Source organism: Mauremys reevesii, linkage group 13 (genome assembly GCF_016161935.1).
Source record: "Mauremys reevesii isolate NIE-2019 linkage group 13, ASM1616193v1, whole genome shotgun sequence".
Taxonomy (NCBI): domain Eukaryota; kingdom Metazoa; phylum Chordata; order Testudines; family Geoemydidae; genus Mauremys; species Mauremys reevesii.
This window is the reverse complement of record NC_052635.1, coordinates 2486859-2509569: the sequence shown is the minus strand read 5'-3', so window position 1 is coordinate 2509569 and position 22711 is coordinate 2486859. Positions and strand designations below refer to the sequence as shown.

Below are 22711 nucleotides of genomic sequence, written 5' to 3'. Positions count from 1 at the left end.
TTGATTTGTAGGATATTTTCAGACCCTAGACATGTGAGGCATTCGCTACAGGAGCAGGTCACTGGAAGGAGGGTGGTGAGGGAAAGCGGAGACTGTGGGGTCAGGGGACATTCCTTCCAATTAAGGTGAAAGGGAAAGACACCAGGAGCCTTTTACAGAAAGGAGAAAGAAGCAGGAGAAAGAAACACTGGTGGGTTTTAGATTTTAAGGAGTGAAACTCTCTGATCTCACTTCTAGTCTGGGTGGGAAGTGAAGTTGGCGGGGCATGCACTGAAAGAAGAGCAAATGCAAAGGAGATTCTCCTTTAATAAGACAAGTTGCCCCCAATAAACCAAGTGACGAATACAAGCTCCATGTTTCTTTTGAATCTAAGACAGGGCTTTTCAAACAGGGGTCACCTCTTGTGTAGGGAAAGCCCCTGGCAGCTGGGCAGGTGTGTTTAGCTGCCCTGTATGCAGGTCCATCCAATTCTGCCTCCCACTGGCTGCGGATCACTGCTCCAGGCCAATGGGAGCTGCTGGAAGCAGTGCGGGCCGAGGGACTTACTGGCCACCGCTTCCAACTGCCCCCATTGGCCCAGAGCAGCGCTCCGTGGCCCGTAGGAAAGGCGATCAGCTGGACCTGCAGACGGGGCTGGTAAACACACCAGCCCGACTGGCCAGGGTCTTTCCCTACACAAGCGGTGACCCCTGTTTGAGAAACCCTGATCTAAGAGATGCCCTTGGAATGAGGTTACAGAGCCATCAGCAGCTGTTACTGAACAGAGTGGAAAACAACGCAAATCAGGGGCGGTGCAAACGTGTGTAAAAGCCCCCCCCCCATAAAAAGGTGGGGGTGGCCAATTTTTTTTTTGCTTGGGGCAGCAGGGATAGCTCAGTGGTTTGAGCATTGGCCTTTTAAACCCAGGGTTGTGAGTTCAATCCTTGAGGAGGCCACTTAGGGATCTGGGGCAAAAATTGGTCCTGCTAGTGAAGGCAGGGGGCTGGACTTGATAACCTTTCAAGGTCCCTTCCAGTTCTAGGAGATTGGTATATCTCCAATTATTACTTTATTACCTAGAGCAGAAAAGGGCCTATTCTGTTGCCTGCTTTTATCAAGTGTGGCGATTCTTATCTTCCTCTGCAATTGAGTTCAGCTGGAGTGGAGCAGTGGGGGGCACTACAGGATTCCTGCAAGGGCTGGACAAATAAGTAAATAGTAATGGCTGTTTTAAGAGCTGCTTTATTTTCTGCTTTTACCTACTCTGTGCTGGATGCAGGGAAAGGAGCACAAGGAGGCAGACCAGCCTGTCTCCTTCTGAGTGTTTGTTGCCAGGGGCTCCCTGCTGTGTGTAGCCAGAGCGCCACCTGCTGGGCGCTTCTTTTCCAATTCACACCCGGCGAGGTTTGTGTCTGAGCTCAGACCGGCTTCTCCTCACTGTGTCTCTCGCACAGTAATACCGGGCGGTGTCCTCCGCTTTCAGGCCCGTCATGTGTAGGTAGAAATTGGAGCTGTCCTTGGAGGCTGTGAATCGGCCCTGGATTGTCGGGGAGTAGCTGTTGCTGGACGATGTATAATAGTAGATCAGCCACTCCAGCCCCTTTCCCGGAGCCTGTCGGACCCAGTTCATACCATAGCTGCTGAGATCAAAGCCGCTCACGGTACAAGTCAGTTTGGTGGATTCTCCGGGTTTCTTAATCTCCGCGCTGGACTGGGTGAGAACCACCTGTGCCCGGGCCCCTGGAGACAAACAAAGCGGGTTGTTAAAATAAATGTTTTAAAATATCAATTAACTTAGCGAGACAGAAACGATAGAGAAAAGGAGACAGACAGACCTATACATAGATATTGGTCTAATACATCCCTAGTATGACTCCCCGGATCTCAATGTCTTCCCACGCAGGATGAGTTGTAGAGGGGATTTGTTTTCTAAAGCACTTACATTATTTAGCAACACAAGCGCTATTGATTTTCTAAGTGTTCCTAGATAACCCCGGAACTTTAGAAAACCCCGCTCAGCAGAGAGATCTAAAAGGGAGGGGTGAACATACAACAAACAAACAAACCCACCCGAGAGGCCAAGCAGGAAAACGCAGATTCCCAGCAGACCCAGCATAGTGATGGGATCGGAGCGCAGCCCGGTAAGTCCCTGAGCCGGATGCGGGGCCTTTGGCTGAGATGCCGGAGTCTGTGGTTAAGTAGGAGGTCGGATCTGGCAGCTTTGCATATTCCGGGGAGAGCCGGGCGGGCTGGAAATAAAAGGGGCTGAACTCAGTAAGAGGCGCAGGCCGGGCGAGGGGCTGATGGGGGTGTGAAGCTGCAAGGATCTGAGTGTGGCCTGACCCGGAAAGCAGAGATCAGAACCCTGCGCAGGAAAATAGGACTATGGACAAATAGAAAAGGGAAAACTGTTCTCTCAGCCTTAGGCAGGGCCAGCTCCAGGCACCAGCCAAGCAAGCTCCTGATTCTAAGGGGCGACTTCTGTCCGATCCTTCTTCTTTTTTTTTTTTTGCTTCGCGGCTTCGGCAGCCCCGCAGGTTTTTTTTTCTTTTTGGTTCGCGCTCCAGCCGCCCTGTAGGGGGCAGCGGCGGTGCGGAGGAGGGGAGGCCCTGCAGCAAGCCCGGCAGGGCAGCCCGCCTCCTTCCCTCCGCCGACCGGAGCACCGCGGAGCCCTCCAGGCAGGCGGGGCGGCGGAAGCCCTGGCCACCCTCCTTCTCTCTCCCCCGGGGCACGTCTGCAGCGCCGGGAGCCCCACCGCACCAGCGCTCCTGCCGCCTCGCAGGGTTTGTTTTGTTTTCGCCTGGGGCGGCTCTGGCCTTAGAACACCGCCTACAGAACGGGACGGTGCTTTGCTCTGCTTTTTTGTAATTTAGCCCCTGTGCCAAAGACCGTTGCCTAGTTCCTTCTAATATACACTCCCTGCCAAAGGCCGCTGCTTCCCTGCCGTGAGCAGAAGTTCAGCAATGAAGGATGGAATCTGCATCGGCCCCATCACTCTCCCCCCCCCACGACCCCCATGGCCTAGGGTAGGATGGGTCTCCCCAAGGAGGCCTGGCTTGTGCTGTGCTTAAGGCACCGGGAAGTGAATCAGGAGCTTTGTGAACTCGCTGGTTTGGGGCAAGTCCCTCAGACTGAGATTTTTCCAAGCAGATGAGAGGAGTAGGGGGCCTCATTTGCATTGCAATACCCTGGGATCTGGAGGCATAAATTGCCTAGGCTGCTTTGAAAACCCCAAGCTACAATGACTTTTTCATAGTTCAGCATCCAACCCTGAATACCCCTAGTCAGTACAGATCACCTGGCCCTGAACACATTCAGCATACACCGAACAAACCTGCAGCTCTGCCTCTCTGTGCTTACCTATTACAATGATGCCTGTAATGCTCCAATAGTTTATTATGGAATCAGACAAGACAATGTGCCCCAGATGCACAATTTAGCCTTGTTTAGTGGTGTGCAAAATTCAAGGACAGGCTACACCAGGGGTCGGCAACTTTTGGCATGTAGCTTACCCAGGGTAAGCACCCTGGCGTGCCGGGCAGGTTTGTTTACCTGCCGCATCTGCAGGTTCAGCCGATCGCGGCTCCCACTAGCCACGGTTCTCTTCTCCAGGCCAATGGGGGCTGTAGGAAGTGACGCTGGCTGAGGGATGTGCTGGTCGCCACTTCCCGCAGTCCCCATTGACCTGGAGCAATGATCCGTGGCTAGTGGGAGTTGCTATCGGCCAAACCTGTGGACGTGGCAGGTAAAAAACCCGGCCCAGCCCACCAGGGTGCTTACTCTGGTGCACTACGTGCCAAAGGTTGCCAACCCCTGGGCTACACCATGACCCTTGATGACATAATCTCCTCTATTCCCTTTTCTTATTTCATTGGTTATGGTTTGAAAAGCCCATGATGCCATTCTTGAGGTAGATTATAATTCTGCATTGTTGGTCAATGCATAAAGTGGTCTCTGCTCTGTCAGCATAGTGTGTGTTTCATGATCGACGTGTATTTGGAAAGGGCAAAGCACTGGAAACTTTATAATCTATGCTCCTCTCTGTCAAAACAGTTCATTAATGCAGAGACTGCTGGCAATGAACCGAATGGAGAATGGCATGGGAGGTTTTTGTGCTAACCCAGGGGTGGCCAACATGAGCCTGAGAAGGAGCCGGAATGTACCAATGTACATTGCTGAAGAGCCACAGTGGTACATCAGCAGCCCCCCCATCAGCTCCCCTCTCCCCTGCTACCAGCACATCCCACCCATTGGCAGCCCTGCCAATCAGTGCCTCCCCCTCCTGCACCAACTGCTCAGCTGTTTTGTGGCATTCAGGGGCCTCTGGGGGGGGAGGAGGGAGGAGCAAGGGCCCTGCAGGCTCAGGGGAGGGAGTGGGAAGGGGTGGAGTGGCAGCAGGGCCTGTGGCAGAGCCAGGGGCTCAGCAGTGAGCACCCCATGGCACACTGGAAAGTTGGTGCCTGTAGCTCCAGCCCCGGAGTCAGCGCCTGTAGAAGGAGTCACATATTAACTTCTGAAGAGCTGCATGCAACTCCGGAGCCACTGGTTGGGCACCCCTGTGCTAACCGCAGTAGATTTCTGCTCTCTGTGTCTCTGTCAAGGCAGTGCCTTTCCTTACCCAGAGGACCTCTGCGTGCTTCTCTGTCTGTCCATATATTGTGCCTCTGTCCCTTGGTGAAGGTCTGGACAGTAAGTGGTTGATTTGGAGCATTGACACAACCATAATTGTTGCTATTTTCATTCATCTTTGGTCCCCATAATTATGGAGAATACTATAAGAAGAACGGGGAAGTGTTTGTAACTCTCCATAGAAGTTTTGGGTAACTCCTCCTTCTCCTTTTTTAAGCCTTGCTTGAGTGACTTAGTCCCATTGACCTTCAATTTTACTTCTGCTCCTGAGTCACTTAGGTGATTTTTAGTAACATCACACTTAAATGGGGCCTCAGTTCTAGGCACTGTAGGATTCTATAACAAAAAAAAAGACAGTCCCTGCCCATAAAAGAGTCCAGTCTTTGTTTATGACTAGGGGCATCAGGTGGGGCCAACAAACAGATTGGGCAGCACAAGAGAACAAGGAGACCATCCTAGAGACTGAGATTAGTAGAGCTCACAGCACACCGCCTGCCAAACCTTGCGTTTAGGTGTGATGATGGCACGGGTGATGGCAGCCCTGGAGCCTCTTTCTCTGGCCACCATAGCCCTGAATGTCCCAAATTCCCCCCATCCCCTCTTCTCACACCACTGCCCCTCCCACCTACTCCCCCAAGGCCACCACCTCACCTTACATGTGCATCTTTTCCAGGGTCCAGGCACCTAATCAGTGGAGCCACGCCTGTGCGGCTCCACTAATTAGGTGGGTGGCCCTTCATTCTCTCATGTGCAGCCGCCCAGGAGTGCACCTTAGAGGGAACTATCCGCGGACCACCTGAATGCAGCTCACGGACCAGTGGTGGTCCGTGGACCACAGTTTGAGAACCTGTGAATTAGAGAACATGATTGTTTAAAGTTGCCCAGTTCTCCTTTATAGGGTTGTTTTGCAGCCGCCTGATTTGTCCACTGCTTGCAGGAAGAACAGCCCCTTGGAGTGCTAGTGGTGGGGGCTTGGAACCAGGGTGGGCCGACAGCCCCCCTATCAGCTCCCCTAAGTTCCCTGTGCGGCTGCCGCCCAGCAGGCTACCAATTGCTGGACAGTTCAGGTGTCCCTCCCCTCACTGCTGAGTGTGGTCCCTGCCCTCTGCCTTGGAGCTGCTCCCCGAGACTCCTGCTTGCTGTACGGGGAAGGGGATGCTGTTGTCAGCATGTCCCCCTCCCCTGTTCCTGCCCCCCATCTCCACAGAGTGCAGGGAGGGGGGACATGACAGGGCTCAGTATGGAGGGAGCTTGCTCGCAGCAGCTGCTGTCTCAAAGTCTCTCTCTCACATACAGGGTGTGTGTCTCTGTCTCTCTCCTCCCCCCCGATTTGTGCTGCCCTACAGAGTGTGAGGCTGCATTAACAACGTGTTAACCCTTGAGAGCTCAGCCGAGTGCTAGTTCATCATTTAGCAGTAAGGCATTCCCTGCCATTCAGAGGTTCTGCCAAGAACCCAAATAACCCTTGGAGGAGAGCAGATCCAAGAGGTCAACAAATACATTTATTTGGGCCAGGAAGTCAACATGCACCATGATCAGAAAGGCAAATGGTCATGCAGAAAAAAAGATGGATGGTGCGCATTCAACAACATCCAGGACATCCTCCAAGGAAAGATCAGCAAAACAACTTGTGCGAATCTTTTTAACTCGAGCGTGCTTCCAGCGACAGTATATGGCAGTGAAACATGGTTGCTGATGAAGACTGAAGAACATCAACTATCTGTCACAGAGGGCAATGGAACAAACATTTTTGGGCATTTTGCTCCGTGATCACATCCCCAGTGAAATAATTAGGCAGCAGTCTGGAGTGTGAGATGTCATTGTTGAAAGCAGGGTCAGCAAAATGCGGTGGGCAGGATATGTGGCCCGACTCAGTGACAACAGATGGACTGCAGCTATATCTGAGTGGTATCCATGAGAACTGAAACGGCCATGCTGTTGGCCTCCAAAGAGGTGGGATGATTTCCTAACAAGGAGAAATGGACAAGCATGGCGAAGGATGGCCAGAGCAAGAGAAGATTGGAAGACGTGTTGTGATCGGCTCAGTCTTAACCGATGAAGGACCGACAGTCTATGCAGTCTACACAGTCTACACATTCCCTGAGAAATATCCCACCCTCTGACTCCACCACTTCAACCAAGCTTCACAATCAGCATTGCTGTGTACAGTATTCAACTGTTTGTTTAAAACTTATTCTGTGTGTATATATAAAATATAATCTTTTGTCTGACAAAAAAATCCCTGGAATCTAACCCCCCTATTTAATTAATCCGAATGGGGAAATTGGATTCACTTCACTTTGTTTCACTTAAAGTAGCATTTTTCAGGAACAGAACTATAACGTTAAGTGAGGAGTTACTGTATATTTTTAAAAATAATGTAAAAATGTGAGGGCTCTGGGGTGGGGCTGGGGATGAGGGGTTTGGGGTGTGGGAGGGGCTCAGGCAGAGGGCTGGGGAGCAGGGATGAGGGATCTGTGGTGGGGGCTGGTGATGAGGGGTTTGGGGTGTGGGAGGGGTTCAGGCAGAGGACTGGGGAGCAGGGGTGAGGGCTCTGGGGTGGGGCTGGGGATGAGGGGTTTTGGGTGTAGGAGGGGCTCAGGCAGAGGGCTGGGGTGCAGGGGTGAGGGCTATGGATGAGGGGCTTGGGGTGTGGGAAGGGATTCAGGGCTAAGACAGAGGGTTGGGGTGTGGGGGTGTGGTCTCTGGGGTGGGGCTGGGGATAAGGGGTTTGGGATGTGGGAAGGGGCTCAGGGCTGGAGTAAAGGGTTGGGGTGCAGGAGGGGATGAGGAGTGAAGGCTCTGGGAGAGAGTTTGGGGGCAGGAGAGTGTGTGAGAAGACGGCAGGGGTGCAGGCTCTCGGTCAGAGTTTTGGGGTGGGAGTGGGTGTGGAGGAGGGGATGCAGGGGTGAGGGCTGTGGGGTGTGGCTGGGGATGAGGGATTTGGGGTGTGGGAGGGGCTCAGGGCTGGGGCAGAGGGTTGGGGTGCAGGGGATGAGGGCTCTGGCTGGTGTTGTGGGCTCTGAGGGGCAGGGGTGAGGAGTTTGGGGTACAGGCAGGCTGCCCCAGGACAAGGGCCACAGAGGAGGAAACTCCCCAGCCCTTTCCCGGGTGGCAGCAGTGAGCTCTGGGGGAGGGGCCCCTCTCTCCTCCCCGGCAGCACACTCACCCCCACCACTGTCACTGCACATGATCCTAGGGCCCCTCTCAGGTCCAGGAAGCCCCCTCCCCTCCCCTCTTGTGGATGCCGGAGGAGGGGGCTGCCATCACATTGGCGCCTCCTCCCTTGCTGCTGCCCCTCACTGTAGCCTCACTGGGGGTGGGGCTGGGGTTGCCCCTTGTCCAGCGTGGGGCAGGAGTGGTGACTGGGGTGTGGGGGGCTGTGCTGGTGGAGGGCTCTGCTGGAAAATGAAAGGGTCTGTGGCAGAAGGGCAGGCTCAGGGTCAGCCTGCCCTGGCAGTAGTGGTGAGGGGCACTAGGACCTTCCGGCAGCAGTTGATGCAGGGAGACAGCTGCAGGGGAGACCCATGGACGCTCTGTTTCAGGGCCCCGGGGAGGCATTCGAGGGCAGCAAGTGGAGGCCTGGGGACACTAGGGGAAGGCACGTTTCTGTGCTGCAGGGTATTTGTAAGGGGCTGGAGCACTGTGGACGTGCCTAGTCTCACACAGTAATACACAGTGGTGTCTTCCTCTTTCAGGCTGTACATCTGCAGATACAAGCTGGAGCTGTCCATGGAAGCGGAGAATCGCCCCTGGATGGCAGGCAAGTAGAAGATGCTAGACTGGGAATAGTAGTAAACCAACCACTCCAGTCCCTTCCCCGGAGCCTGTCTTATCCAAGTCATGATAGATGTGCTGTGATCGGCCCCCGTCACAGCACATTTCAGAATAGTGGACTCGCCTGGCTTCCTCACGTCTGGACCTGACTGGGTCAGGACAACCTCAGACAGGACACCTGAAAAAGAGAGAGAAATGTTTGAAAATATATTTTAAAAATACCCCTCTGTCCATCCACTCATTCTACCTCCTCTCTGCACTCTGGCTATCTATTCTTTCTGCAATATCCATCAAACCATCCTTCCCTCTGTATGTATGTTGGTTGCATATCTTTCTCTGTTTCTGTGTCTCCCGCTCTCTCTCATCTGTCCCTTCACCCCTGTAGTTTATGACCAGATTTATAATACACAATTATTAATAAATCATTAACTAACATGAAAGCCCACTCAGGAAAATGAAGCTGCAGACAGTTAAGGGCACAGCCATAGGATTGGTTAGAAGGTGAATTCAGCAGGTCACTGGCAAATTGAAGGAACAAACCTTTCTGGACCACTGAGTTTTTAAATAGCAAATAAGATTGGGGAGTTTTGCATATCTTTGAGAGAACATATATGTGTAGATGGGGGAAATGCCCATTTTTTCGAAAGGAGAACACAACATCCTCCTTCGTAAACAGTGTTGGGAAAGAAAGGGAAAGAAGAGGAAAATGGGGGGTGGGGGAAGAGAGAGAGAAATTCATTAATTGCTTCCTTCCGTTCTGAGGACAGGTTTATTTCTACTGGTAACTTAACCTTTATTCTTAACTTGTTTTTAATAGGCAAATTAACTCATTGGTCAGTAAGATGTTTTCAATCAGAAAAACATTTCTCACCTGCTAGTTGAGCTTATCAGAGATCCCTCCAGTATAGATGTGATGAAGTTTGTCGGGGGGGGGGTACTGGGGTTTTTCTGTGTTTTCCCATGGTTTGCATGCACAGGAGGTGGGACTCAGTGTCCCTGGGTGTTACTGATTTAACGAGGTGAGGGGAGAGGGAGTTTGTTGTTACACAGGACTGGAGAGGGACTCGGGACCCCAGCCGATGGCCTGGAGGATGGAGACCCCGTTGACTGGTGACCTGGTGACCCGGAGACCTGGCTCAGGAGACACAGCCGGTTCTGGCCAGTGGGAGGACAATGGGCTGCAGAGAGAGAACCCTGGTGACCTGAATAGCCAGTTCCAGCCAGAGGAGAGCTGAGAGCAGAGGAGACCCAGGAACTTCCTGTTTATGACCCTGTTTACCTGGAGAGAAGCCAATGGACAGAGGCGGGTCTTGAGGCCGGGGATATCGGAGGCCCAGCTGGGAAGCAGGGGGGTCTCAGGGCTGGAGAGGGGGAGCAGGCAGAGCCCACCTGGATGCAGGGGGACTGGGATTTGCTGTTACTGAGAGAGACCAGGCCTGAGGCCCTGAGAGTTTCCTGTGCTGTGTTCAACTCTCAATAAACCCTCCTGTTCTATGCTGGCCGAGAGTCATTCTGGGCTAGAGAGCAGAGTTGCATCAACCCCTTTGGAGGTGAGGAGGCCCCGGAGGTCCAGAGCACATGGACTCCCTGAGGGGGCCCATGGTGAGAGACAGACGTGCTAAGGCTCAGAGGTGCGGCTCCAGGAGGTGGAGGGGCCTGACCCTGAGAGAGAGCGGACCCCCGAGAAGGGCTGTCTCACTGAAGGGCGCACCCCCCACAGGGCGCACAGGGCCAAGAGTGGACACGATCTGTGAGTCCGTGACAATAACAAATGCAAGATTTCAATAAGGAAAGGCTTACACAGAGGTAATGCGTATGTACTTTATTTGATCACAGGGTATAGGGCAGGACAGAAGAAAAAAATGGTGTAAATGTATGTTTTATTAACTGTTTGTTTTGCAATAAATAAAACTTACCTGGCCCGAACTGGCAGTAAAACCAACCCAACAAGCCATAAATATATTTGACAGGCTAAGTATAACAGTTAATGAAATCAGAGTGTGTAAATGGCCATAGCTCCATTGAAATCAATGGGCTAGATCCCAAAATAGTTTAAAACAGCATAGCTCCATTGAAGCCAAAACCCCTGATCTAGTAAAAAATCTCTCTCCCTCCCTCCCTCTCCATGTTCTTAGAAAGGTTAATAAAATAATAGATGGGGTGACTTGTGGGCTGCTTTCCCAGTTCTGGGAGGGGAGGGGGCTAGATGAAGGTGGGAGATGGTGAGCCAGGACTCCTGGGTTCTAGTCCCAGCTCTGGTGGAAGCAGAGTGTAATCTCAGGGGTAGGACCAGAGACAGAGGGGGACAAGTCACTGCCATTTGCAGTTTCCTTTCCAGTATTTGAAATGGTCCCGATCATTGTACCATAGAGAGATCTATCCATCGCACAGTACTACATGCCGGTATGTTCTGGGGGAGCACAGCAGACCTGTAAGTAGAACTCATTCCTGGCTGTGTCTCTGGTGATCACTATGTGGGTCTGCAAACTGTGCGTAGACCCTGTTACTCATGATGACCCCCCCCGCATCCATTCCAGCCCCTTCCCCTGAACCCGTCGGAACCAGCTCCTCCAATCACTGCTGGAAATGGAGTTTCCAGACACAGCACAGGTCAACTTGAGGGGCTCTGAGGGCCTTGCCAGGGCTGGGTCTGACTGGACCAGCTTAAACTGGGAAAAGGCACCGCTGGAAAGAAGGTGAGCAGGTGAACTGAACACTTAGAATCACAGAATATCCAGATTGGAAGAGACCTCAGGAGGTATCTAGTCCAACCACCTGCTCAAAGCAGGACCAATCCCAACTAAATCATCCCAGCCAGGGCTTTGTCAAGCCTGACCTTAAAAACCTCTAAGGAAGGAGATTCCACCACCTCCTTAGGGAACCCATTCCAGTGCTTCATCACCTTCCTAGTGAAAAAGATTTTCCTAATATCCAACCTAAACCTCCCCCTCTGCAACCTGAGACCATTACTCCTTGTTCTGTCATCTGCTACCACTGAGAACAGCTGAGCTCCAGCCTTTTTGGAACCTCCCTTCAGATAGTTGAAGGCTGCTACCAAATCCTCCCTCACTCTTCTCTTCTGCAGACTAAATAACCCCATTTTCCTCACCCTCTCCTCATAAGTCATGTGCCCGTACCCCAACCCCCTGATCCTTTTCATTGCCATCCGCTGGACTCTCTCCAATTTGTCCACATCCCTTCTGTAGTGCGGGAACCAAAACTGGACACAGTAACTCCAGGTGTGGCCTCACTAGTGCCAAATAGAGGGGAATAATCAATTCCCTCGATCTGCTGGCATTGCTCCTACCAGGGGCGGCTCCAGGCACCAGCAAAACAAGCAGGTGCTTGGGGTGGCACATTTCTAGGGGCAGCATTCTGGCACCAGCCATCGGAGGTGCTGACTCCGGGCCATGGGGAAAAAGTCACCCCACCACCCCAGCTCACCGCCCCAGCTCGCCTCTGCCTGCTCCCCTGAGCGCGCCGCCCCTCCCGTCTCCCTCCCAGGCTCGCTGTGCGTGAAACAGCTGTTTTATGCAGCAAGTCTGGGAGGGAGGAGAAGCCCAGCGGCGGGTGCTTGGGGAGGCAGCGGCAGTGGAGTGGAGGTGAACTGGAGTGGGGAATGGTTCCTCTACCCCTCGTTATTTCCTGCACCCCAGGGGTGGCTCTAGCCATTTCGCCGCCCCAAGCACAGCGGCATGCCGTGGGAGTTGCTCTGCGGGTCGCCGGTCCCGCGGCTCCGGTGGACCTCCTGCAGATGTGCCTGCGGATGCTCCACCGAAGCCCCGGGACCAGCGGACCCTCCACAGGCACGCCTGCAGGAGGTCCACCGGAGCCGCCTGCCACCCTTCCGGTGACCGGCAGAGCGCCCCCCGTGGCATGCCGCCCCAAGCACGCACTTGGCGTGCTGGGGCCTGGAGCCAGCCCTGTGCACCCCCCACCCCCTAGCTCACCTCCGCTTCGCCTGCTCCCCTGAACGCCCCGCTGCTCCGCTTCTCCCCCTTCCCTGCCAGGCTTGTCACACGTGAAACAGCTGTTTCGTGCAGCAAGGCTGGGAGGGAGGGAGGAGAAGCCCAGCGGCGGGCACTCTGGGGAGGCGGCGGTGGTGGAGCGGAGGTGAGCTGGACAGGGGCGGCTCTAGGGATTTTGTCACCCAAAGCACAGCAGGCAGGCTGCCTCCAGCTGCGGGAGGTCCACCGAAGCCGCGGGACCAGCAGACCCTCCGCAGGCAAGCCCCGGGAGGCAGCCTGCCTGCCGCCCCCATGGCGCCAACAGAGCGCCCCCCCCCATGGCTTGCCACCCCAAGCACGCGCTTGGAGCGCTGGTGCCTGGAGCCGCCCCTGGAGCTGGGGCAGGGAGTGGTTCCTCTATCCCCCGTTACTTCCTGTGCACCCCCCCACCCTATCTCACCTCTGCTCCGCTTGTTCCCCTGAACGTGCCGCTGCTCCGCTTCTCCCCCCTCCCTCGCCTGAGATTGAGTGGGGAGAAGCGGGGCGGGGGCACACGGGGAGAGCAGGTGGAGCGGAGGTGAGCTAGGGTGGGAGGTCGTGGGGGCCCCCAGGAAGCAATGGGGAGGGAAATGCTGCCCGCCGGGGGGGCGGGGCTGGGGATTTGGGGAAGGGGTTCAGACGGGGTGGAGTTGGGGAGGGGCCGGGGGGCATGAAAAAATGGGGGCAGCCAGGATTTGTTTTGCTTGGGGCGCAAAAATCCTAGAGCGGCCCTGGCTGGGCCCGGCAGCTGGCACTGACTTCAGGCAGAGCAGTGCCCGCTTAGCGCCTCTGGCACTGACTTCAGGCAGAGCAGTGCCCGCTTAGCGCCCCTGGCACTGGCTCCCCTGGGAGTGTGAATTGGTGCCCAGCGCGAGTCCCAGGGAGCCGGACTCCCAGAAGTGGATAATCGCCCACAGCTGTGACTGACGTCACTCAGCGATGCAGGCGCGGAACGTGCTTTGTACTGAGGCCCGGAGTATCTCACCATTCATGTCACCGTTACCCCGGTCTCAGGGAGTCCCCGGTGCACATTTCAGTGGGAAGCGCAGGGGAGCGAGCGTGTAAAATCCCTTGGCGGAAGGGGCTGGGAGGGTGGGATGTAGGGGGAGAACCGCGGTTGGCTCCTGAGATCCCCCTGTCAGCAATGCCCCGCCTGTCTGTCTCATCCCCTACAGCACTGAATGTCCATGTCGGCTGATTAGAAATTCGCTTCCCCTTTTTGTGCCAGTCCCGCTCTGCTCTGTGTCACTTTGTCTCTGGCGCAGTAATAGGTGCCGGTGTCTGCAGCTGTCAGCGAGCGGAGCTCCAGGGAGAACTGGTTCTTGGAAGGGTTCACGGAGATGGTGGTGCGACTCTGGAGGGAAGCGGCGTAGTATTTGCTTCCCCCTCGCTCTATTTCCCCGATCCATTCCAGCCCTTTCCCGGGACTCTGCCGGATCCAGCTCCACCAGCAACAACTACTGCCCAGGGTGTCCGAGGAGGCGCCTGAGATGGAGCAGGTGAGGCTGAGAGTCGCTGAGGGTTTTACAGTCCCGGGCCCTGACTCCACCAGCTGCACTTGTGATAGGACCCCTGTGGAAAAGACAGAGCCGTGTGAATTCATCCCACAACCCATTCCTCTCCCGCTGCTGTGCAGATCGGTCCCACCCAATACTCACACGAGGGGGCGGCCAGCAGGAGAAGGAATACAAGTAACGGCTTCATGATTGTACTGTCAGAGAATAGAGCGTCTCTCAGCTAGAAACGCCAGAGAATCTGAGCTTTCTGCCTCCAGGAGTTTGTGTTTATACAGGATACACGTGGGCAGGGATTTGCATGCTGGTTTCAGATATAAGAGAGGAGAGGGGTTGGAAGGGAAATGAGAACGGTCTGTGCATTGCACAAAGGAGGCACAAAATTCAGATCCACAGCTGCAGACTTTGAATCGTAGGTTTGTCCGGCAGAAATTGAAATGAGCCAGGCGGCTCAGGGCTCGTGCTGGGCTCTGGGCATCATCTCCGGTATTATCAACGCTGAAGTGGTTCTCGGTGTGTCTGTAGAGATGTACCAGAGGGATAGGCTCCTAGTCTGTATCCACCAAAACAACCAGGAATCCGGTGGCACCGTAAAGACTAACAGATGTATTTGGGCATAAGCTTTCGTGAGTAAAAACCAACTGCTGCATCTGAATAAGTGGTTTTTTCCCCCACGAAAGCTTGTGCAAGGAGTACGTGTGGCACCTTGGATAAATGTGTTAGTCCCTATGGTGCCACAAGTACTCCTGGTGGTATTTGCTCATAACCCGAAATTTCTAAAAGTGCCGCAGATCCTGTTTTTTTAAATGTATGTAAGCAACTGGCGGGATGTTCAAAAGCACCTTCCTGCCCAACACCCAAAGCAATCAATGGATTTTAGGCCTCCAAGTGTTTTGGAGAATTCCATCAGCCACCTAAACCCCTTTGAGAATGTGGCTCCTCCATTGCTGATTCACGTAGGTGCTTTTTCAAAACGGCCCAGATCAGTCTCGGTTTCAGTCAGTCCCTTTCTGCCTCTTTCCCTGTTTCTCTTTCCCGTCCAGACGGGAAGGACCGGCTTTGTCTGATTGTTAATTAACCCCTTGGAAGAGCTATAAGATTTAATTTTACTGGACAAGGGCTCGGTAGCGCTTATGGATATATTGCCATCAGGGGATACATGCACGTCACTAAACGTATGATCCTCCTCTACGTGGCATCCAAATGGTCCAGATATGCGTACGAAATTCCCTCGGGTTCCTTACCCGCCTCCCCTTTGCGTTTTCTTTCCATGTAGATCGATGTTAACGAGGGGGAGGGGGTGTCGCAGCTGTTTTACATTAAATTCCCTCCTTGCATGAAAACGAGAATGAAATGGACGTGGCTTTTCCCTTCCCTGTTCTCCGCCCCCACCTGTGAGTGTCTGTGGGCGTGGGACAGTAGGGGCACAGAACCGGAAGATACTTACACACCGGAGTGGCCAATAAGGAAGGGAAAAAATCAATAACCAAATCAATAACAAATTCATATTGTTTGATTAAATAGGAAACCTTCCCTTCCCTGTTGGAATCACTAGTATTTAAAGAGGAACCCCCGGGGCAGGGATTTGCACGTGGGTGTCACCCAGCAGGGACGGGAGATGAAAGGGGCCGGTAGGGGAGCTCTAGCTAGATAGGGAGCGCCCTGCAGGACATGCCGGTGCCTCTCAGCTGATAGATACATGTGGATCTTCCCTTGAGACATATCTGTGCCACTTGGTTTGGAGAAACGAATTCAGCAACTGTCATAGATCCATAGAATGTAAGTACCCTTATGGGCATCAGCTCTGATCTGCATAACACGGGCCGGAGAATTTCACCCAGTGCTTCAATTAATTAATTCTAATTGCTGTCTAATGTCCCCGAGCCCTAGCATTGGAAGAGGACCTCATTGTGCAAGCAGTATCGATTCGCAAAGTCTGTAATTTCTATTGTCTTTTGGAAAGAGCTGTCCATTCCCAGCTTGGCTCCACCCACGGAGAGTTAATGAAGGGGCTGTCTAGGAAGAGATGAAGAATTTCTGACCAAAAAAGAGGCCCTTTATTGCATCCTAGCTCTCTGTGAATATGTCCGATAAAATGTGGTCTCCCTTTGGAATAAATCAGAACATTTAGAGAGGAAGGATGGTATTGGGATGAAACATTGGGCTACACTTCAGGAGAGCTGAGTTTAGTTCCTAGTGCGCTTTCTCTCTCAAACTCTTTCTGTGGCCTTGGTCAAGTCACTTAATCTTCGCGTGTCTTACCCATATGGTGTGTATACGGCCCCCATTCCTACTGAACCCCAACGGCTCATAGATTTTAAGGGCAGAAGAGATCATGAGATCATATGGTCTCGCCTCCTGTACAACACAGGGCGTAGAATCTCACCCCAACTTCACTCTATTGAGCCCAGTAGCTAGTACTGGACTAAAGCATTTGTGCCAAAAACAATCTTGTCTCGAGTGAAAGCAAAGGTGCCACAGTCAGAGTATTTATACTCAGACCACCACGGCGAATATATTCATCACCCGTTTACTGGTGGGGAACAGAAGCAAAGCTAGGGAGGGCCAGATTTTAAAGATGTCTGGGCGTCTAAAGACGCAGATATGCGCCCAGTAGGATTTTCAAAGAAGTGTATGCACCTGGGGACAGATTTTCAAAGGTATTTAGGCTCTTAGTGGAGTTTCGAAAGAAGTCTCTGTCTCTAGATTCACAGCAGAGCATCCAAACCACAGTGTCTTTCTTCTCCTTAATTGTCTGCCTCAGTTTCCCTGCCTGTCAAATAGAGTCCATGAGGCTTCTTGATTTCAACAGATTGGTGGTGAGGGCAAATTAATGGCTTCGCTTTTTGTAAATGTTTTGAATCTCTCTGTTTATAAATCGCGATGGGAGGATTTTCACTGGCACACGGGAAGTGAGGTGCCCAATTCCCACGGAAGGTGGTGCCTAAACCCCTGTAGGCTCCTTTGAAAACCTCACCCAGGATTCCTCGGAACAGGGACCGTGCCCTGAACTCCAGAGATGGGGCAGTTTTAAAGGGACAAGTATTTATCTAAAACACCCTCCCTTGGGGAATCTGAGTGTGAAGGGTGTGTCCCCCCCACCCCTTTGTCTGTCTCTCGCATTATCTCTCTCTGTCACACTCCATCTCTCGCACTGTCAGACTCCATCTGTCTGTTGCACACACTCTCTCTCTCTCACTATGTCTCTCTGTCACACAGTCTCGTTCACTACCTCTTCATCTCACTTTCACACTCTCTGTCTTCCTGTCACACTGCCTGTTTCTCTCACAATTTCTCGGTCTCTCTCTCTCTCTCTCTCTCTCTCTCTCTCTCACTCACACACACACACACACACACACACACACACACACACACACACAGAGTTTTTCGCGCCTTCTCGCTGTCACAGTAATTCTCTCTCACACACACCCACTCATTGTGTATCTCTGCCTGCCTGTCTCTGTCACCCCCCGTCTCTCTCTCTCAAAGCAGGGAGGTTTTTGCAGGGTCTCTGAGTCACGGCGGGTTACTGTGCTCCACTGCCGTATCTCATGGCGCAGTAATAGATTGCGCTGTCCGCCTCTCCAGCGCTGTGCACTTGCAGGTACACTTGGCTTTTTGCTGGCTCTCGGGTGATGCTGATCCGGCCTCGAAGAGCTGAATGATAGTCCGTGCTCCCTCCACCCCAAAGTGTCCCCATCCACTGGGGGGATTTTCCAGCTGGCTGCCTGACCCAGTTCACCCCGTAATCAGTGACCGAAAACCCGGACACGGTGCAGGTCAGTCTGAAGGTCTCCCCTGGTTTCTTGACTCCCCCGTCGGATTCCTCCAACTTGATCTGGGAGTAAACATCTGTAGGAAAGAAAGGACACAGGGTCAATGCGTCTTGCACTGAGACTGGGATCCTCCAAGGGTCCTAAGGGAATTAGGCTCCCATTGAAACCAAATGGGAGTTGGGAGCCTAAATGCCAATTGATTTCACTGAGGGAAAATCAGTAGAATCTGCAGGTCTGCGCCTAACGCCCTTAGGCACCTCGGGAAATCACAGCAGGAATCTTTGGCGAATTAAATCTCCCAGGCTATTAAGATCCCGCCCTTACATGATGGGAAGAAGACCAGGACAGCGATGGCTACGCTGGTTCTCATGTTCCTGGGGCAGAAATCCGCTCTGGAATGAAGGCTCGAATGCGGCCTCCCGAAGTGAGACCAGATGCAGCATCCTCCGTCACGCTCTGTATTTTAACAGGGAACTGACTGACCTGATTTGCATGAGGCGTGTTTGTGGTGGGGAGTATAAAATGGGGCCCGGTTTTCAAAAGAGTTCAGAAGAGTCAGATCCCCAGTTGGAGTCAGTCAGCAGTCACGCCATTGGAGTCAATGGAAAGTTCAAAAAAAAAAACCCCAAACCAGAGAAGTTCATGGTGGGCAGGTCCCTCAATGATGATTAGCTGGGCTGGGCAGGGATGGTGTCCCTAGTCCGAAGGTGGGAATGGGCATCACTTGGTGGTTACCTGTTCTGTTCATTCCCTTTGTGGCACCTGGCACTGGCCGCTGCCGGAAGACAGGATACTGGGCTAGATGGACCTTTGGTCTGACCCAGTCTGGCTGGTCTCATGTTCTTATGTAATGGGCTAGATACCTATCTAGGGTCAATTGGCCATTGCCATTAGATTAAATGGGCACAAACCCCTAGATGATGTAAATGTTCCTTTCTTTGAAGGGGTCAACAAACATGTGGACAAGGGGGATCCGGTGGACATAGTGCACTTAGATTTCCAGAAAGCCTTTGACAAGGTCCCTCACCAAAGGCTCTTACGTAAATTAAGCTGTCATGGGATAAAAGGAAAGGTCCTTTCATGGATTGAGAACTGGTTAAAGGACAGGGAACAAAGGGTAGGAATTAATGGTAAATTCTCAGAATGGAGAGGGGTAACTAGTGGTGTTCCCCAAGGGTCAGTCCTAGGACCAATCCTATTCAATTTATTCATAAATGATCTGGAGAAAGGGGTAAACAGTGAGGTGGCAAAGTTTGCAGATGATACTAAACTACTCAAGATAGTTAAGACCAAAGCAGATTGTGAAGAACTTCAAAAAGATCTCACAAAACTAAGTGATTGGGCAACAAAATGGCAAATGAAATTTAATGTGGATAAATGTAAAGTAATGCACATTGGAAAAAATAACCCCAACGATACATACAACATGATGGGGGCTAATTTAGCTACAACAAGTCAGGAAAAAGATCTTGGAGTTATCGTGGATAGTTCTCTGAAGATGTCCACGCAGTGTGCAGAGGTGGTCAAAAAGCAAACAGGATGTTAGGAATCATTAAAAAGGGGATAGAGAATAAGACTGAGAATATATTATTGCCCTTATATAAATCCATGGTACGCCCACATCTCGAATACTGTGTACAGATGTGGTCTCCTCACCTCAAAAAAGATATTCTAGCACTAGAAAAGGCTCAGAAAAGAGCAACTAAAATGATTAGGGGTTTAGAGAAGGTCCCATATGAGGAAAGATTAAAGAGGCTAGGACTCTTCAGTTTGGAAAAGAGAAGACTAAGGGGGGACATGATAGAGGTATATAAAATCATGAGTGATGTTGAGAAAGTGGATAAGGAAAAGTTATTTACTTATTCCCATAATACAAGAACTAGGGGTCACCAAATGAAATTAATAGGCAGCAGGTTTAAAACAAATAAAAGGAAGTTCTTCTTCACGCAGCGCACAGTCAACTTGTGGAACTCCTTACCTGAGGAGGTTGTGAAGGCTAGGACTATAACAATGTTTAAAAGGGGACTGGATAAATTCATGGTGGCTAAGTCCATAAATGGCTATTAGCCAGGATGGGTAAGAATGGTGTCCCTAGCCTCTGTTCGTCAGAGGATGGAGATGGATGGCAGGAGAGAGATCATTTGATTATTGCCTGTTAGGTTCACTCCCTCAGGGGCACCTGGCATTGGCCACTGTCGGTAGACAGATACTGGGCTAGATGGACCTTTGGTCTGACCCGGTACGGCCTTTCTTATGTTCTTATGTTCTTATGAATTTGAGACAATAGGGTCACATCCCCAGCTGGAGGAAATTGGCTGTAGCTCCACTGGAGTCAATGGTCAAGATTCGCAGCTGGTTTAAATCAGTAAAGCTCAATTCGAATCAATGGGGCAAGTTCACTAGCGGCTGCAAATCTCTGTAGCTTCATTTGAGTCAATGGACCAGATCTCCACCTAGTGTAAATGTGCCTGTGGAGTAAGGCAGGTTTATATCAGCTGTGGTGGTCTCACTCTCTAATGCCACTGCATTTAATATGTGAGATGCAAAGGGTTCTGGGAATTAACATGGACTGGAGAAGAAATAGTGTGTCTGTGATTGGGGGAAAACGTCAAGGGGGTCGGCCTGATCTCACAGACAGGTAGGGCTGGAGACCCTCAACCTGAGAACTGCATGGTCAGGGGTGTTGCAGGGTATTTAAAGAGGGAATTTGATCATTATCTGTTAGGTTCACTCCCTCTGAGGCACCTCGCATTGGCCACTGCCTGTAGACAGGATACTGGGCTAGATGGACCTTTGGTCTGACCCAGTACAGCCGTTCTTATTATTCAATTAGCATATCCGGGGAGATAAAATCCCAGAACTGGGTGTTGGGGGACTTGGATTCCCTCCCTAGATGAGCAAGCAATCCACCCCGGGCAGCGAGGGAGAAGCGAAGAGGGAAATATCCTTTCCACCAACTTTTGCTTTCTTCCTCTCTGTCCCTCTCATGAAGTTGCGGGGCACCTTCAGTCTGAGTTTAAAACATTTCTGTCCAGCAGCAGACCCCAAATGTCTCACCCTGTGCATCCAAAAACTGCAAAATCGCCACTAAAAATGTACTTATCTGACCCCCGTCACTATAGGATCGGAACAGCGCACACTTTTAATGCGTGTAGTCTCACAGAACTCCTACCTGGCAGGACTATGATTACTGTGAACCGAACAGAGGAAGTGCCGTTTCATTCAGTGGGCACTGGACCGGTTCCCAAATCACAGCTGAAATGTTTGTAAACACGTCTTCCCGCTAAAGGGAGAGCTGAGCTGTGTGGAGCTTTTCCTGCACAAGAGGAAACAGAGCCATTGACTTCAGCAATGATTCTGCAGGCAACTAATGGCAGTTAGTGAATTAGCTTATCTTTCCAGAAACTACACAAATCAGAATAAATTATCTAATTTACTCTTGATAGACTAGAAGTATGTTGTTTTCATGGCGGAACAACAGCTATTCCTTTTTAACCTGCAAAAATAATTCTAAATCTTTTAATAAAGAGAAAATTAAGTGGAAAAAAAACCCCTCTGTTTTTTATACTAACCAGGCTCCGCCTTGTAACCATCTCAATAGAGCAGGAGCTGGCCAGAAAGCAGTTCAAATCTTTGCAACCAAGAAGGCAGGGAAAGCATCACTTTGATTATTCAAACAGATACAAATGCCAGTGTTTACTGTGCAGACAAGAAAAGTTACATTTCTTCTTCAGGCATTTGAAAGTTGTGTTACTTAAAAAGTTTGGACATGGCATTTTAAGTTGTTAGTTCTCCTTTATTGGGGTAGGCAGCAGAGCAGCACCCTGAGAGGAGTAGAACAGGAAGAAGGCAGAATTGAGACCTTTCAAAGTTTTGGCCCAAGTGAGGGAGCATGAGGGTGTCATTTGAGTTCCCTGCTTCAGGGGCCAAAAAGTTGTGGGCCTGCCCTGCTCTCACACACGCACTCTCAGACTGTCCTGTCTCTGTCTGTCTCTCTCTCTCTTACTCTCTCTCTCACACACACACACACACTCGTGGCTGTCTCTGTCTCCATCTCTTTCTCTCTCGCACACACACACAGTCTCTTTCACACACACCTCCTTGTATTATTGTTGTTACTTTTTGGTACTTCCTGCAGTGCACATATATTCTCTGTAATTTTATTCTTTTAAAGTGTGTTATTTTAGTGTTTTGGCTGGTCTGTACATTTCACATTTTTTATTTCTCTTACACTTTAATTTCCATGATTTGAGTGGTGAGTTCTAAAGTGCCTAACCTGTCCTGCCTGTAGTAATTATCCCTATTGTAACTTTGTATATATATTAGCTAAGGGTTTTGTTGTTGTTTTTTGTTCCCACTGGTGGTGCACATCCGCACATACCTCGGTTGACATAACAAAAGTTATTGCTCAGTGGATGGAAAAAAAAGAGGGAACATGTGGTCCCAGTTTCCAGCGTGGCTGCTAGGGGCACGGAAACAACGTGTGAGATCTTTCCTTTGTCTTCTGTGTAACTGCTGCCCTCTCCCGGTTAATGCGATCCTTGGGCCTTCCGATCGCTGGGTTTTTATATGAAGCATAATAGGTTTCCCCTCGCTGTGTCTCTCGCACAGTAATACACCGCGGTGTCCTCGGGTTTCAGGCGGCTCATGTGCAGGTAGAAATTGGAGCTGTCCTTGGAGGCTGTGAATCGCTCCTGGATTGCCGGGGAGTAGCTGTTGCTGGACGGTGAATAATAATGAATTATCCACTCCATCCCTTCCCCAGGAGCCTGCCGGATCCAGAACATGTTATAGCCCATAACGTTAAAACCGCTGATTGCACATTTCACCGTATGGGACTCTCCGGGCTTCTTCACCGCTGTCCCCGACTGGGTCAGAGCTCCCTGCGAGCGGGCACCTGCGGGGAGATGTAAAAAGGGAGATTGCACGTTACGTTTGTAATATTAGACAGATAATGGGTGGAAGGAGCGAACCCAAACCCAACTCACAGGAGAGCGCGGCCAGTGCAAGGACCAGCTGTACCAGGGACAACGCAGCCATGGAGCAGTCG

General features: G+C 51.6%; 4 gene segments (V, D, J or C); all 4 read right to left on the bottom strand.

The window, feature by feature from the left end:
- Positions 1-1367: 1367 nt before the first annotated feature.
- On the bottom strand, positions 1368-2353 carry LOC120380468. The segment is given in 2 exon segments: positions 1368-1719; positions 2050-2353. Coding segments are annotated over 2 exon segments (396 nt in total).
- Positions 2354-13569: 11216 nt separating this feature from the next.
- On the bottom strand, positions 13570-14085 carry LOC120380781. The segment is given in 2 exon segments: positions 13570-13943; positions 14030-14085. Coding segments are annotated over 2 exon segments (420 nt in total).
- Positions 14086-17411: 3326 nt separating this feature from the next.
- LOC120380780 lies at positions 17412-18075 on the bottom strand. The segment is given in 2 exon segments: positions 17412-17737; positions 17986-18075. Coding segments are annotated over 2 exon segments (372 nt in total).
- A 4151-nt stretch (positions 18076-22226) lies between these two features.
- On the bottom strand, positions 22227-22701 carry LOC120380779. The segment is given in 2 exon segments: positions 22227-22558; positions 22650-22701. Coding segments are annotated over 2 exon segments (384 nt in total).
- Between the last annotated feature and the right edge of the window lie 10 nt (positions 22702-22711).